The sequence below is a fragment of the Paramormyrops kingsleyae genome, chromosome 11 (assembly GCF_048594095.1).
Source record: "Paramormyrops kingsleyae isolate MSU_618 chromosome 11, PKINGS_0.4, whole genome shotgun sequence".
Classification (NCBI taxonomy): domain Eukaryota; kingdom Metazoa; phylum Chordata; class Actinopteri; order Osteoglossiformes; family Mormyridae; genus Paramormyrops; species Paramormyrops kingsleyae.
In genome coordinates, this window is record NC_132807.1 from 22791179 (window position 1) to 22805407 (window position 14229).

General features: G+C 40.9%; 2 protein-coding genes across 2 annotated transcripts; both read right to left on the bottom strand.

The window, feature by feature from the left end:
- Window positions 1-91: 91 nt before the first annotated feature.
- cyb5b (cytochrome b5 type B) lies at window positions 92-3917 on the bottom strand. Its single transcript, XM_023790731.2, has 5 exons — window positions 3582-3917; window positions 2376-2504; window positions 1737-1763; window positions 1525-1556; window positions 92-1243 (listed from the first exon to the last, which is right to left on the bottom strand). The coding sequence occupies exons 1-5, from the start codon at window positions 3726-3728 to the stop codon at window positions 1153-1155; spliced, it is 426 nt and encodes a 141-aa protein (XP_023646499.1). The 5' UTR covers window positions 3729-3917; the 3' UTR covers window positions 92-1152.
- Window positions 3918-10756: 6839 nt separating this feature from the next.
- Window positions 10757-13122, bottom strand: LOC111833002 (adenosine receptor A2b). The gene is made up of 2 exons (XM_023790850.2): window positions 12126-13122; window positions 10757-11581 (listed from the first exon to the last, which is right to left on the bottom strand). Exons 1-2 carry the CDS (start codon window positions 12940-12942, stop codon window positions 11271-11273), a joined length of 1128 nt encoding a protein of 375 aa, XP_023646618.1. The 5' UTR covers window positions 12943-13122; the 3' UTR covers window positions 10757-11270.
- Between the last annotated feature and the right edge of the window lie 1107 nt (window positions 13123-14229).

The window sequence follows — 14229 nt, forward strand, 5'->3', positions numbered from 1 at the left end:
AACAATGCCCAAAACTTAAAATTAGGTCTATGCATAATTTAAAAATTCTAAGTTTCATGTTACTTTTGTTTTGAAAATAACTTGAAAGACAGACAGTGAGGCTGCTTCTTTAATTCCAAAAGTGCATATGGACAAGCAAAACACATGAACATATTATGGAAACCAACCAATCTTAACCCAAAACCGCTGCTTTACCAATTCCATCGCCAGTTGTTGCATCTCCATAGAGGTATTCCACAGTGCTAAAATGCATACGATAACGTAATAAAGGGACTAAGTGGCCATAAAATAAATACAGTACACAGTTCTGTAAACACAAAAAATACCCAAATGAGAAGGCATCGCAAGTTGAAAGGCAACTTCTTAAACTGAGGATCCTCAGTTACGATAAGTATTACAGCGTTATTTGTGTGGAAAGACCATGTACTGAAAATAAACAGCCAGCATAGCAGTTATGTGCACCAAACTTACACTTATTGATTTTAGCAGGCGGGACATAAAAAGGGATGTAATTTGAAATGATCGATATAAACCACTAGGTTCGGTTTTCAAAGCTTAAGTAAAATTATCCAATCAGAATACAGAATCAAATACACTCCAAGTGCTCAAGGTATTTAACAGCTATAACAGACTATTTAGACAATTAGCTAAATAATGAGGGAATCATTCTTGGTCTGTTAGCAGTATAATTTCTTGATATTTTTGATATTCAGCCCTACAAGACATTTAATGACATTTTTCTCCATTTAAAAACACCATAATTTTTTGTATAAAAATGACAAGCTCAGCAAATGGTGTATTTCCATAGACTATGAAGAACAAGAACCTGTAAACTTCATAAATAGTTAAGTGGAGGGGGGGGGGGGGGGGGTCTGAGAATGGAAATGAAATTATACAAAATATATGCTGATTTCCTGTGCATCTCCCCCCCATCTCTGGTGGGCTTTGGGTTGCAGGTGGATGGTACAGCTATGCTTGAGACCACACCTACTCCTTCTGCTCCAAACTGGTTTAATAATGCAGTGTGGGAGTTAGGGTGCACCTCTGGATCGTTAAGGGCAGTCAGTGTGGTAAGTGATCCAACAGACCATCACATCAAGGCCTCCGGGGACAGAGAGAGATGACATCAATGCTGTGCTGGTTCCAGGTGGTTCATGAGGACTTCTGTTCTAGCACGTAGTACCGGTACATCACACCAACTACTGCTGCTGCCAAGATAGGAATTACCCAGGTGGTCCAAGAACTGTAGAAAAAGGGGGGTGGGGGGCAGTCAAAGTTTATATACCTTCCCCAGATGATTTTAAATGAATAAAACCATTGAGAAAGCAGAAATTATGGCTTTTGTTGTCAGTGATGAACAATAAACAATCTGGTCAAAATAAGCTTAAGGTATTACTGCGTATATATCAATCAAGCATTAAAAGTGAACAATATGCGAGGCTTCGTCGGCCCCAATTCCATCCAAACACCAGCTTCTTTCCAGTCAACAAGGAAGTGTCTCCACGAATGGTGTTCTTCACATACCTGGTCTTGCCTGTTGTTGTAATGAAAATATCCTAGAGAAGAAAGAGCAGACATATTAGTCTAATTCAAGAGCTAATGGCCACTTAAACATGAACAGGTCTGACAAGCAAATGAAAAATATTTATGGAAGTACCACACCAGCACCACACTAACACACAACATTGTAAATATATTTGCTATAACTTGATATGTAAATTACCTATTGGACTCACCTTTCCAGCTTCCTTTTTGCGATCATTCTGAAAGTATAATTTGAAATTTTATTCTTTATAATAAACGTCATTTGGTGGCATCACTGCATACATTTTAAAACACGAGTAGCCCCATGATAAGTATGCATCTGTTAGTGAAGCAATCTTATCTTTTATGCATATATTTTATTACTTAATGGAAAATATAAGATACCATAAATATGTTTACAGAACAAAAACAAAGAATGTAGAGCAACATTCCTTGTACTGTACTTGGGATCCGCACCAATGTTCTTCCAGTAAGCTGTAAATTTAATTCTGCCATTGTCTAGTGTGTTATATACCATTTGAAAAAAAAAGTGTAAAATCCTTGCAATACTTTCTTACCACATACTTTCCTATGAGTTGCTATTCCTAAAAAATGTAGCTCATCATTAAATAATTTGTATTGTATATGTAGAACTCAACTTGGATATGTAGAACTCAATGCTCATACAACCAAAACATCCACTTATCTACAATTTATCTATACATTGGTTTTATTGTTTTCATTTTCTCTATCTGCTCATGGTTTGAAATGGTGACGCTGAAAGATCTTTCCAAATGTCATTTGTAAGCACTCATGACAATAGAAGCATGAGGAGGAAGATGCATGTGTACCATGTGAAGTTCCCCGATGAAATACTGCTGAAGCATCTCCCTGGCATCTTTGGAGTGACCAACATCTTCAAAGCTCTCCGTGGCATCCGTTCCCGCCTGTTCCAACAGCACCTCCTCACCTCCTGGATGCTGGCCAGTGGTCAAATCAATTATAAATCAATCATATTACCCATACTGCATTGCACTACAAAATAGACCATCATTACACATTTCGTACATACATATAACAAAACTAGTACTACAAATCCATCGTAAGATATTTAATTTGTCTTTCAAGGCATTTATTAAAACTTAGAGGGAAACAGCAAACTTAATTAAGGACTTGGCCAATGAGGCACAGTTTAGTGCTGTATCAGTCTTTAGAATTAAGGTGGTAAATTCTCTGATAAACAGAGAACAGTAGATTCACAAAGGAACCAGGCAAACCCCAAACTTCAACTTCAACCCGAGTAAGGCTAAATGTGCCATTTGAAAGTTTCTTCTTCCCTCTAACTGGCTGTTTTTTTTTGTTGTTTGTTTTATTACCAGCGTCTCCAGCTTCATCTTGTTCCTGTGTATTGCTGTCTTAGAAACCCTGAGCCTGGACACAGCCTGCCTCACAGTGCGGCCTTCTGCCAGCAGAACCAGGATTAAACTAGGACTTTTAAAAAAAATGGAGGGATCTTTTAATTTTTTTCAGAGAAGTAAATGCCGGTGAGACTTTTGCGTGCCTATTAACGTAACACGTTAATTTACTTCCGTGTGTGTGTGTGTGTGTGTGTGTGTATGTGTGTATGTGTGTGTGTGTGTGTGTATGTATGTATGTATGTATGTATGTATGTATGTATGTATGTATGTATGTATATAATGGAACCCCTGACCGCGGTTGCACAACCGGATGAAACTTCAATGGACGTTTCTTCACCAGATGTCAGTCTAAAAGCAGTGGATACAGTTGTTTGATTCAGGATTAATCATTAGACTGTAGCTAAATATATCAACTCATAATTATACACGATCACCTGTACTTGGTCCTATGGTACGTTAAATCCAGAATGTGGCATTGAAATCGGTGGCCTAACGACTACTGGTAAACCAGCGAATGAATCAGAAACCCCCGGCGAATCATCAACTAAAATGAGAAAACGGTCGAAGTACAACCTTAGCGCTAGTTAATGGCCGTGGAAACGACCATGGTCAGTTTTATGCGCCGGACTCATGCCTTACCTCTTCCAGGAAGCTTGTGATATTGTACACTTTGTCGTGAATAATGATCCAGGTATCCTTACTCATGTTGTGCTGTTTGATCTCTTCGAGCGTGAAATACTTGACAGAGCTCTTCGAGAGAGCTTCCGTGTTATTGTCCGTATCCATTTAGTGTTTCGTCGTCGGCAGTGATAAAATCGTATCAATCGAGACGGTTTGTTTGTGGCTAAATTCAAACTTGTCTCGTTTCACAGTTGCACAACCACAACCCGTCAACGCAACCTCTGGTCCCCTTTGAAAGGAGAGAGAATAACTTTTCTCCACCCGGCCACCGTATCGTTCACTCAGCTGTCACGTGCTATAGCCAATGGCTGAATCTGCTGCCAATGGCCCAATCAACATTTAGGAATTGCACAATTCAGCCAATAAAATGCGGGCTTCTAAAAACGACCAATCAAAGTCACCGACATACGATCGCCTGAGTACCTGAGTATATATGAACAATTAACTTGTAAAAATACTGCGTACCGTACGTTAAGCATGTTATTTGTCCGACATTTGAGTATGAGACGCTCCAAAACCTCAATAAGCAGAGGCATCTTAATGCACCCATCCCTCCCAATCAGCAACTTTAACCGTCGCCTATTTTTACTTGGCTCTGACCATGAGGCCTCTATCCATGTCAATGTGCCACCGCTGATAAGATATATTTGTGTACGCGGACTGGCGCCGATTATCTCTGAATAACGCTGAGTGGTCATACGTAAGCCAAGGTATACATTACATTTCTGGGGGGTTGTATTTACTGTTTAAAGGAATGCAGACGTGCTCATCCTTATCATATACGTTTACCTGACCTTTTACACTTAGGTTCGATGTAATATCACAATCGATTTGGAAAAATCGAGTTAACTTTGGGGATTAAAGAAGATAATTTTCCATTATGTGGCCACTGGGTGGCAGCACACAGCCATGACAAAGGGGGCCTGGTGATCGATCCATGTCTTTCTGCACTAATTACTGTTTATTTATGGGCCTGATTATTGTTTGAGGCTTGTATGTATGTGAAAGGGTTGTTAAGGGTTGAATGGAGTAGTGGAGTAAAAAGAAAACACTGAGTCGTTAATATCCATCTCTTGTCCCAGATTAATGTAGAACTTCATTTCTGCAGTCACATTCCTGATCTGTTACAGGGCAGTCACTGATATCGGAGACAATCAGAGAAACTTAATTAGACGCCAAAGGAATCGTGGCTCTTTGTAAAGATTTTTTAAACAAAAAAGTTATAAAGGAAGGTCGCATCCACAGGGACACCGATTGCTGGGAGGGGTGGTGGAAACATCTGCTAAAACTTGGGCAGGAAGTACACTCCCTTATTGCACATAGTTGTCCTGAACATAAGAGCTCAATGAGGACAAATTGTTACGCAGACTAGCATTATATTTACTTAATCCAGAAAGCGGGTCCAAGTTTAAACCTTAACTCCAACACCTCGGTAAAGTTAGCTTTATATGCAGTTTTCCGGCTGTAATATCTCTCAATGTTTGTAATATATTTCCATATTCCTGTCACTGGCGGTGAATGGACGCAGTTCAATTATTAACACGTATAAAAACACAATATTAAAGTTACATGTTGTACATTGTACTATTGTTTAATGCTTAAAGAAATGTTTACTTGACATATCTGTATTAGGTTTATTTTTGCCGTCACGTTGCAGGAAATAAGTGGGCAAGTCTAGTGGGAACGCAAAAGTAAAAAAATATTTTCCTACCCTGACCTTTTAGGGGCTCCGTAGTGCAACCAGAAAGAATAAAAACATATTGATTGTCTCATGTACGTTACACGTGTGTGTTATAAGTTTAATGGATGCACAGAAGACGAGATAAAAACAAACTGCAGGAAACTTTGGCCTGTTTGCCCAGGTTCAGACGACTGGCTGGAATATGGAAGGTGGGTGGTTTTTAGCACTAGATGGCGCTATGATAAAGGTCTGGTATGTGATGTCGAATAGTTAGGTATGATCTACATGAATTTATTCAAAGAAAATGTGAATTCAAACGTAATTTTAGGACATTACTAAGATTAATCTTTAACCACCCTGGTACCTCTCCAGAGTAAATCAGTAGCCAACTGAAAACATCCAAACACAGAAACTTGGTATAAAATCCATGAACAAAATAAACTTGCTGAAGGTGACGGAACTCAATTAATTTATCTTCTTGTTAAAGAGTAGTGTGTGTGTGTGTGTGTGTGTATATATATATATATATATATAAATAATGTATATAAAACTTCTAACCACTCATCCTGGTCAGGGTTTAGGGGTGTGGCCTATTCTAAGCAGAACAGGATAAGGGTGCACCTTGGACAGGATGCCAGTATGGATATATTAGCCCATGTAAATTAATGGAAATGTATCCTATATGTTATTAACCAGCAGGTAGATTCAACCTTCTACTGGCATTTTTAGCCATTCCATGACATGAATATCTGATGTGACTGCTTGTTTTACTCATGTGCCAGATAGTGCTTAACTGGACTTACATTAGTTACACAGTAAAATGTTGTCAGGTTACTTTAAAGGGTTCTGGCTTTGTTGCCTTTGTTATCAAACAGATGCCTCCTTCTGTGTGCAAACAAAAGACTCTGAAATGCTGATTGTTTACAAGGAGATTAGTAATTTTTGGACCACTTCCTTTTACTTATATCAAGCAGTGCGTCAGAATATTTGGCAATTTTCATAAAAGAGCAGTTCAAGCTAAACCAGAAGCTGAGGTAATCATCCACTCTGGTTTGCAGCTGGTAAATGTGCCAGTTATAATGATGGCACTAATGTACATATTGTCACACTGGGATGCATGAAAGGATGAGCTGGCAGCTGGAACAGCAAGGTTAATGAGACCTTAGCAATGCAATGCAGAAGCATCGAGAGCTACTCATCCCTTTGATTTCATTAGCTTGCGTGTGTGTTTGTTCTGCTACAGCCCTTCACATCAGCCCTGACTCCGTGGAACCACTTGCATTCTGGAAATGTCCGGAAACTGCAAAGAACTGTACAAACATGATGTACCCCTGAACAACAATCAAGTGTCCCTTAGCCTCTCATAACCAACAGCTGATCTCAATGTACAGTTACCACCAGACCAACAGGCTTAGATATTGACTGGTTATCAACCTCTCATGCCTGTCAGTACTAGAGGGTGTAACGACCCACATCAAAGAAGGAACTGCTATAGCATTGGATTTTCACCCATTCATCTTCCATATGCTCTACCAGGTCACAATCACCAGTACTGACAAGGATAAATTCCAGTGCAATTTTCCTCAGTCCTGCAAAACGTTAAGCAGTAAGCATCGTTTTTGCTACTACAACGCTGAGCACAAAGCCCAATTCAAGGCAGAAGACATGCATCATAAGATCGATTAAAACAGGAAACCAGATACATGCAACAGTACCGGTTATAACAGGATAAGAAGCTGAAATTGCATTTTCACCCTGTATTAGAAGTGATGTTAGGTAGTCTGAGGCTGCATTATAACTATGTGTTATCTGACATCAGTCCAGCTGGGTTTTGTAATGCTGGGGGGGGCATGGATTTAGTTGGCATGGATTATGTGCTCAATGGAGGAGTGCACTGAGCGAGCGAGAGTGTGACTGAGAAGGAAAAGGGTAACATTACAGCTGCAAAGAGAGGGAACTGAAGACGCCTGCGTGGTAATGGAGCTCCCATTATCAGAGCTCAGCGAGATGCCAGGTCCAAAGGAAGATCATGCAGGAAACATGCGTGTGATAGTGTGGAAGAAGGCTGCAGGGAGGAGAGAAATGTTAGATTTTATCATTAAAGCTAGGCTTGTATTCAACTATGTAGACCCCAAAGTTGCTAGATGCATCAATGACACATCCACAAGTGAATGGACTTCACATCCAGCTACAAAGACTCTCGTTGTTAGTATTTGTCATTTTTAGAATGCTAAAATAGCAACAAGGTATACAGTAGGGGAGATTGTGCCTCAGGACCTGCTTATTCAGTGCCTTATGTGGAGTTTTTGTGCATAAAAAAAAACCTGAGTGCAGCCATTTTGATCTGAATGCATCACAAAATGCTGCTGTGCGCACATTACTTATATTTACAGCTAGGAAGTGTCGGGGGGGGGGGGGGGGGGGGGTCAGCTGCCAGTGCAGGCTGTGATGCTCCCCAAGTAAATCAGGGGCAAATGGTTGAAAAACATCTGCGACCTAACATTCAGATATATTTCTGGAACAGCAAGGAATTCACAGGAAAAGCGAATCAGCAGTGTATTTTAGGTCAAAGAACAGGCAGTCAGATGGACAGCATGCGAAAGAAATATGTAAACGTTTTATTTTAGAAAAACACAACCATATCAAATCAAAGTGAGAAAACCAGGTTTCAGCATGTGAATGAAAATAACTCTAACCTCACTGTGGAAAATGGTTTGATGGGGCTGTATTACAAATAAATACCGGCTTCGTCTCCGTAGAAGGACACATTAACAGACATTTTATTAAACATTTCACCCAAGCATTAGTGAGAGCAGTGCCCTTTGAAAATCCTGCAAAAAACAATCTGCAGACTCAACAGTCTTAATTACAAAAAGCTTTTCCAGGTGAAAAAAATAAGCTGAGAGTGCCATAATCAGAGAATACCTCACAAGACCGGTGCACTCTCCAAGCCTCCAAAGACCATACTGTAGCTCACTGCCACTCAGTTTATTAGTACATTGTGTCCTGATCAAAATTACATGCTTGCATCAGAATGGAGATTTAATCAACTGCCAGAATTTGGGTTATTGAAGATGGATCAAGGCTCCATTTTCTTTCATAACCTCATTTCTTTCATGTCTTTGCTAACTGACAATTAATTCAGTGTGAAAACAACAGCTGAGTGATTAGTTCATTCATGGTTTTTGCCAGTGAAACGAGATAGGAAAAAAAAACAGGCTTTGATTGTTTGCCTCAAGGGACTTTTTCCTTCCCCATCATCATCCTATAGCTAGAGAACAAATATCTCATAGCTTCTGACCCCACAATCTGTGTAAGAATTTAGGTCCACATGCTAATAAGCTTAATCGTGCACATTATAAGGAATCAAGGTGAGGTTGTGGAAAATCATTTTTCCAGTGGTCTGGTTGACATGACTCTGATGTCTCAGGTATTTTCAAAACCCCTTTGTTGTATGCAATTGGAATTTTTAGCAACTCATATCAAATTAAAAATACACTTCAGGACTGAGATATAGTTTTAATTGAGATCAGGCATTATTTATGAGAAGGATAATGCCTTGCTACAGTCCTGATTTGAATCTGAAAGGCTGATCGCTTCTCTCCATGGATGTTAAACGTGCATTTTTCAACCCAGTCCTCAGGAAGCCCCCACAGTCTATATTTTTGCTCCCTTCTGGTTCCCAGTATAATCGTGCCAGTTATTCTGTGTTGTTGATTGTTTGGTACAGGTGTGCTGAGAGCTGGGAGGGACCAAAATGTGGACTGGGTGGGGGTTCCTGGGGGCCAGGCTGAGAAACACTGGTTTAAAGCACATTTCACTGAGTCATTGTGGGTCAGCATCGTGGGTCACGGCAGAGTGACCAGACTGCAGACAGTATCTGTTAATATCTTATTGCCAACCACCTGCAAGTCCCACCTCATATGACCTGCAGCCACTGTGTGATATATGTCATGTAATTATGTCCTGACAGTTGTGACACTGAGAGGCAGCATGCAGTGAGGATGGCCAAACACTGACCTTTTCAATTAGCAGCTGGTCAGTTCAAGGCAGTCCCAAAATAATGCCTGGCAAAGAAGTGCCACTCCCGACTGGCCAATGGGAGAGCAGAAGCCAACGCCTCAGCTGGGTCCCAGTGGCTCCAAGTCAAACCACAGCCCAAGGAGTGATGGGCAGGATTCTCATCAGTGCAAGATAGATCCAACAAATCGCTCCCCAGAATCCTTATCCTCAGCCATCCCATGTCTTGCGTTCCAAAAGCTTCAACAAATATAAGGCTTAATTAGATTAACAAGATTAACGGGAAGGGAGAACAAATTAAATATGTGCTGGACAGGCCTAAGATATTTTGGACTCTCAATCCATATAGAATTTATTTGACCTGTTGGGTGTCACTCATATCCATCCATCCATCCATCCATCCATCCCATAAACCAAAATCAGCGGGAAGCTTACATAATCATAACACTGGTATAGATGTGTCTGTGTGGGGACTTAAGTTTTAAATCCACTGATCAATTATAAACATGGTACAGATCCATCACATGAGGCATTCACTGTTTGTCTCACACAATAACGTGTAATCTTGGTCAGGTCCACATGGTGGCGCACCTCTGAACCACCCACAAGATGCATGTGCAATGACATAACAGTAACATTAAAATGTCACATGACTAAACACAGCAAGACACAGACATATTAACATGCCAGTTCTTGGCATTAGAACTGTATGAGATTAATGCTTTTGAATAGCGTTTCCCAATCCGGTCTTCAGGGACACATAGTTGGTCCATGTCTTCCTCCCTCCAAGCTCCCGGCCACAGTCCACATTTTTGCTGGGAGTTGGGAGGGAGCAAAAACGTGGACTATGTCCGAGGACCAAATTGGGAAACACTGCTTTAGGAGGAATGGTGCCACATCTCTTATGGTCTGCTCCTAGATGGAGACTATCCACTTTTTGTCCCCAGAGAGCCTGTCCACATTAGTCCAGCATTGATTCAGCTGCCATGTGACATCTGCGGCTAGCAGCCCACAAGCTCCGAAGTGTCCCCAAAAAAAGCAGTACGGCCAGCTTCAACGGCCAAGAAACAAAGCATGTCACACAAATAGAGATTCCGATCCGATGGTCATTTCCATAACATCTTCACCCAAGCCAACTGCAGTTAAGATACGAGAAAACGCTTGTACAGTTCCCTTGCATTTGGAAGTGCATTCTAACTTCTGCACTTCAGCTGGTGATGTTACTTACAATACCATAAACTTACAAGGCCTTAGTTTGTCTTATGCATAGGGATGGAGGCACCATTAAGGAAGGTTGGGACGCTGGTTCTACGATGGGCGCATGACCACTAAAAGACTGAGCATTTCATTTCTGAGTCAAGTAGATCTTCACTGCTAACGGCATTTAAGTAGGAAATGGATGTACTTAGGCAGGATTATAGCAAAGAGACACTTAGAAACAAAGGCATTAAGCTTTATTTTCCCCATACAAATTCAATTTTGAACAAGCATATACAGTACTTAAGTGCATTTTTTTTTACAAATATAAAATTTTAATATACAAATTCATTAATTTTTTGTTTGAAAAGCATAAAAACATGGTACCATGTTCAGATTTAAGAGAATGCAGTTATATACAGATCAAACTAGCCATGTCCTTCATGATGAATTTCTGGTGAAGTTGTCAAAGTCCATCATACAAAAGCATCATGGCACCAAATACTCAGCAAATACTCAGCAAATACTCAGCAAATACTCAGCAAATACTCAGCCTTCAGTGTCAGATCAATTCAATAAATTCAATCAATCAGACCGACCACCATCATGACTGATCTTGGATTTACCTTTAAAGAAGCTTAACTATTAATTCTAGTTCCACAGCGACCGACCTGTGTTTTGGGGTGGGGGGTGTTGGGGGTTCACTGTACACAGGCTGCAGGAGGAGGGGCCAGCCAGCAGCCAAATGGTCACATGTGGGTCTCCACGGCCAGCGTGATCAGCGTGCATGTCGAGGACACGCTGGCCGATCGCTCCTGGAGACAATTGTTGTTGTCCCAGACACCGGCCACCACATGAACCCCCCCAGGGACCGAGCACCTCAGCCCCTGCCCGGGCTGGGGGCACATGCACAGGCAAAGCCTCTGTGCAACTGAACGGAACTTCCGGCGAAAGCTGCGGTTGATCCAGAAATAGAAGATGCAGTTGAGGAAGCCATTGGCAGTAGGTAGCCACACAGCCACAAACTCCACCCACTCTGGGACCGCACTGCCCGAGATGGCTGGGGGGGGGGGGGATAAAAACCAGTGCCGAAATTGAGTGCACTTGGAGGTTTTCGCATCCCCACATTTAACACACACAGCTAGCTTAACCCCCCCAGTGAAAAATCAGCTGAGCTGTAACTGAACAACTTGCGTGATGAACAAACATACAGAGCAAATAAACGTGAGTGATCCATTATAGTATATAAAAAAATAGTAACTTCAGACTGGTGTAGTACAATATGCACATTCTGGAAATTACTTTTTATGTACCAAAGGTACATTACCGTTTACATATTTGATATACTAAGGTCACGTGTCATTTCAACAGCTTTTCAGCCATCTGCATTGGTCTTTGGTTCCATTAAATAAAAACGACCAGGATATTGATGGCAACCTAGAACTCAGTATTGCATGGACTGGAATTTAGGTTTAACCTTTTGAAACGATCTAATGTCGCATACAGACATAACTTATTACACATTACGATTGCTTACTATAGAAGACAATGCAATCCTGTAATGTAACGCCTGACTAGCTAAACATGCACTCACCCATACTCACCATTATAGAGTATTGTAACCATGCAAGGAGTCCAGCACGCGTAGTACACGGTCATGACGGGCACCAGCACCCGCGAAGCGACGTCAGGCCGGTCCCTACCTCCCATTTCGTGCTTCGAAAGTTTGATGCGCTGCTTCTTCGCCGCCAGCCAGAGCCGGAGGTTGGCGTAGGTCATGATGGTCGAACATGGGAAGAATATCAAGCCGGTTAAAGTCAGCGAGTAGCCAACGTTGCTGGAGTACGAGGGATTGCAAACTAAAGACGCGGTGGAGAAGTGCACCTCGATGATCGTGTTGGGGAAAGAAATGGGTAGTAATAAAACTGGAGGGAAGAACCAGGCGAAGGCGATCAGAAGTTGGGTTCTGTTTCGGGTCATGACCGACGAGTACTTTAGTGGATAAAAGACGGCCACGTATCTCTCTATGCTTATAGTGGCCAGCGTGTACATGCAGGTCGCGTAGATGGTGGAGTTCACGAATGCCACCACATGGCAAAGCGGGTCCGGCCCGTCGCTGTAGTCCTTCAGAAGACTTACGCACAGGTTTAGGGGCATGACGATCAGCCCAAAAGCGGTGTCTGCCCCAGTTAGAGACATCAGGAAGTAACGAGAGTTCCTGGACCAGCCGGCCACCGAGGAGGCAATAACCAAGATCACCGCGATGTTTCCCAAAGTGATCATTGCACCCAAAATTGATATTATGGCGACTTTTATGGGACGATGAGATAACTCCACAAGCCTTTGATACTCCACGCTGGTTGCATTGAAGTCCTCGCTGGTGACCTGCCCGAACAATGTTAAGTTCGCGGTCAAAGGCATGATTACTTTGCAAAATTGCTATCATTTGCCAGTACCGTACTGCAACTTGTTCAAAATAGATGCACTCAACGAAGACACTACACAAGACAAACTTAATATCTAATTAATCTATATTTTCATATCAACATTTGACACACATATCTTAAGACCAGCTCCACGATTAAAAGCGCACCTGAGTTGCATCTAATTATATATCCACGTGGTCCTACCATGCAATCAATCAGCAGCTGTAACGGAAACGTGGATTAAACTACTACAAACTTTAGATTTCTAAATATTCATGTCTAATATGAAAAAAAAAAAGATTTTTTATTGTTAAAGCGAAATTCCTTCATAATCCAAATGAAACAATTAACAGATTGTTTTCTGGAAATATGGTGCTTAGTATAGCACTTTGGGTGTTTATACTTAGGGTTTCAGCCGCAAAATCACGAATGAGAAATATGTTATTTCTGAATACCGAACGACACGTTTTTAAAGATAATGTAACGACTAAGTAACAATATCATGCAATTTTTACCACGTTTGTGTAAAAAGTAAGATGTTGCGTTAATACCGCAACACTAATGAACCTAGTGGCAACTGAAGGAACTGAATTCGTGCCAATTTAACTTCAACGCCTGTTAAATCTGTGTTGCTAAAGAAAACATTTGAAGGCCACACTAAACATTATTTAACGACAACCCTAAAGACTTGTTAATCCATATAGATGCATTCCCTGATGTACAAACTGTTTTTTACGAGTACATGTACTGGAAACGAGTATCTGAAAAGCAGACTTGTCTACATTTGCATTGAATGAACTGCCTTTGCAGATGGGGACAATGACATGCTATGTGAAAATGCTAATTGTTTGTCTTGCGTTTGTAAACTAGTTGTTGGGATAATTGTTGTTGACGCCAGTCATAATAAACGTTAAACTTTTGCAGTTTGATAGGATGTTTAATTAGAGACCTTCACCTGAGCTGTAAAGGCAATTTATTTATGCACTTACTTTCTTAAAAGCCTTGTTCTGCACTCTCATTAAAATCTAACTGCTGCACGTTAATATAATACGTCAGTGTGTATAATACCGTACATCTTTATGACCGATTAATTTAAAAGAAATCATAGTCATAAAATTTAACATGACGTACATTATTATAAAACTATTATAGCTTTATAAATGGAAATAATGCACTTACCATTTCTCTTTCATGTACCGCTTGTCAAACGATTGTTACGTTATTGTGGAGTGGAGATGAATACTGTATGTCTTAGCCAGTATACGGAAAGATATTCACATGC